Source organism: Henckelia pumila, chromosome 4 (genome assembly GCF_033568475.1).
Source record: "Henckelia pumila isolate YLH828 chromosome 4, ASM3356847v2, whole genome shotgun sequence".
Lineage (NCBI taxonomy): Eukaryota > Viridiplantae > Streptophyta > Magnoliopsida > Lamiales > Gesneriaceae > Henckelia > Henckelia pumila.
Window position 1 is genome coordinate 149,406,826 of NC_133123.1, and position 3,111 is coordinate 149,409,936.

A 3,111-nucleotide genomic window follows, 5' to 3' on the forward strand; every position below is an offset into this window, starting at 1 on the left:
ACAAAGGCTATAGAAATCTGGAATTTATTTTAATACACATAATTTATATTTTTAATATACATCACTATCAAAGATGAAAATTTATGCAACGTGGAAATTGAATTAATGTTGTGGGGTGTAAGTATTAAAGATGGTGGGAGGAGAGTTGCTATGAAGGTTGGAGAAGAAGATGAATTAAGGAAAAAAATATACATTTAATAGTTTTAAATCATGGTAGTTATTTATCAAACTAAATGAAGGTTAATTTCTTAATTTCTCCCATCACGTATCTCCACTCATTTGGAACCGAAAACCAATTAGAACCATGAAAATCGACGTGAAGAATTCGACGTTGGTTGCTCCGGCAGCGGCGACGCCGAACCTCAGCCTTTGGATTTCCATTGTGGATGTGGTGGCGGCCAGCGACCATCTAGCCAGTGTCTACTTTTACCGTCGAACAGCGGCGGAAGACTTTTTCGATGCGACGGTGCTCAAGGAGGCGCTTGGCCGCGCACTGGTGGCGTTCTACCCCCTTGCGGGGAGGCTGAATAGGGATGAACATGGACGGATAGAAATCGACTGTAACGCCGAAGGAGTGCTTTTCGTGGAAGCGGAGTGCGACGGTGTGGTGGATGATTTCGGCGACTTTGCTCCGACGTCAGAGCTCCGCCGCCTGATCCCGGCGGTTGATTATTCTCAGGGGATCTCAAGTTACCCACTGTCGGTGCTACAGGTACTTTTGTTTCTCGTGTGTCACTGTTTGAGATTTGGTATCATAAACATGGGGCAAAATCAAGGGCGAAGTCCTGTGTTGCTTAATTTTTTCAGTATTTTTTATACATTAAATTTAATCTATTTTTTCGGTAATCCGGTGACCCAATTTTAAATATGAGAAGATAAAATCTCAACTTATGAAAAATAAACGGCTTAAAAAATTCTAATCCGGATATTAATAAAAACATGGTTCCGTCATTGGAAACAATACAAAATATAATATATATATCAACGAATAGGAGTAGAAAATTAAATATATTTTTTTCAATATATATCACAAATTTAGCTTATAATAGTAGATTTTTTATTTTATTAATAAATATTAAAAGTATTATAATAAATACTTAAAGAAAAAAAGTGAGCCTGGACCCATGTTGGGTCCGCCCATGATTGGGATGGATGGAGAAATATTCTAATTTTTCTGTTAAAAAATTGCATAAAAATTGAGTTTGAATTGTTTTAAACAGTTTACATACAACTGGAGTACAGATGCATGCGTATATGTATAATTTCCTGTCCTTATTAACTGATGCTAATGACAATAACTGATCGAACAGGTGACTTATTTCAAATGTGGTGGAGTTTGCTTAGGCGTTGGGATGCAGCATAATGTAGTGGATGGAGTTTCTGGTCTCCATTTCATCAACACCTGGTCGGACATTGCTCGTGGACTTGATATTACACTCCCCCCTTTCTTCGACAGGACCCTCCTCCGTGCCCGCGATCCACCCCAACCCAAATTCGAGCACATCGAGTATCAGCCCCTTCCATCTATGAAACTCGCAAGCAAACTCGACGAATCCCCCGAGATTGCTGTTTCCATTTTCAAGCTAACACGTGATCAGCTCATCTCCTTCAAGTCCAAGTCGAAAGAGGAAGGGAACGGTACAATAATCACTTATAGCTCCTATGAAATGCTGGCAGGCCATATTTGGCGATGTACATGTAAGGCTCGGGGGCTGCCTCAAGATCAAGTAACAAGGCTACTCATTGCAACAGATGGGCGATCCAGGCTCCGTCCCACGCTTCCACCAGGCTACTTTGGCAACGTGATCTTCCAAGCCACTCCGACGGCTGTATGTGGCGATCTGGAATCGAAGCCCGTCTCATATTCTGCAAGCAAAATTCATGATGCCATAGCTCGGATGGACGACGAGTACTTGAGGTCTGCTATTGATTATGCGGAACTGCAGCCTGATGTGAAGGCTATTGCGCGTGGGCCAACAACTTTCGACTGCCCGAATCTTGGGATCATTAGTTGGTCTCGGCTGCCCGTGCACGATGCAGATTTCGGATGGGGCAGGCCGGTCTACATGGGACCAGGTGGGATGCGGATTGAAGGTTTAAGCTACATCTTGCCTAGTCCAACAAACGATGGGAGCTTGTCGGTGGTGATCTCGTTACGAGCTGAGCATATGAAGGTTTTTGAGAAGCTCATGTACAACTTCTGAGTCTGTTTTCATTGCTGTCTTGTTACATACGTACTTTACTCATCGCATGAATTTGCAGTTTGTGTTAACAAGAACATCCATCTATATCTATTTCTATTTCTATAATATTTCTATTTCATATATTAATATAAGAGTTTAATTTGCCTTTACATAGCTATCTTCTTAAATACAGTGAGGAAGGAAGCCCCGCGAGACCCCTAGCTATTTTGTGAGAACCCGAATTTGTTTGAGAAAGCTTATAGAAATTGACTTAATCTATGTATTATCTATTACTTTTATAAATATACCACTAATTTCCTACTTTGTCCTCTTATTACTTTACTTAAAATTAAATTAAATTAAATTGATTAAATTAATTTCCTACTTTGTCGTATTAATGTTTCATTATCAAGAATATTAACGGATTATTACTTTACTTTAAATTAAATTAAATTAGATTGTTTAAATTAATTTCCTATATACTTTGTCGTATAAATGTTTAATTATCAAGAATATTAACGGTTGTGCATGTGTGACCTTTCGGTAGGTACTGACGGATGGTTTCCCCCTTAAAGAAGCTGTTGTAAGTGGAGACAAGCAGATTAAGGAGAAATTCGAAGTGACAAATTAATCATTTTTGAAGCTTCTTCATATTCTACTCTCTCTGGGAGGCTCCAACGCCCCCGCCATCGACCTCGAAGAAATTGTTGGAAATTTCCTCGGAAGTTTTCCCAAAATTTTGACGTAAGTTATTGCCCATATTATCTTCCAATACTCCTCTCGGTCACCTTATATATTTTTGCAGCAACTTTGAAGAAAAATGATAGTTACAGGCAACAACAACAATAGTCAAGGTTTCTGAAATTTTATCATGTAATATGAAGAAAATGAGGTGAAGTTACGCTGTTTGATGCACATATAGTGGCGT

The 3,111-nt window shown here is 39.4% G+C and overlaps 1 protein-coding gene across 1 annotated transcript; it reads left to right on the forward strand.

The window, feature by feature from the left end:
- Positions 1-222: 222 nt before the first annotated feature.
- LOC140865145 (shikimate O-hydroxycinnamoyltransferase-like) lies at positions 223-2,208 on the forward strand. The gene is made up of 2 exons (XM_073269674.1): positions 223-712; positions 1,311-2,208. The coding sequence occupies exons 1-2, from the start codon at positions 305-307 to the stop codon at positions 2,202-2,204; spliced, it is 1,302 nt and encodes a 433-aa protein (XP_073125775.1). The 5' UTR covers positions 223-304; the 3' UTR covers positions 2,205-2,208.
- Positions 2,209-3,111: the final 903 nt, after the last annotated feature.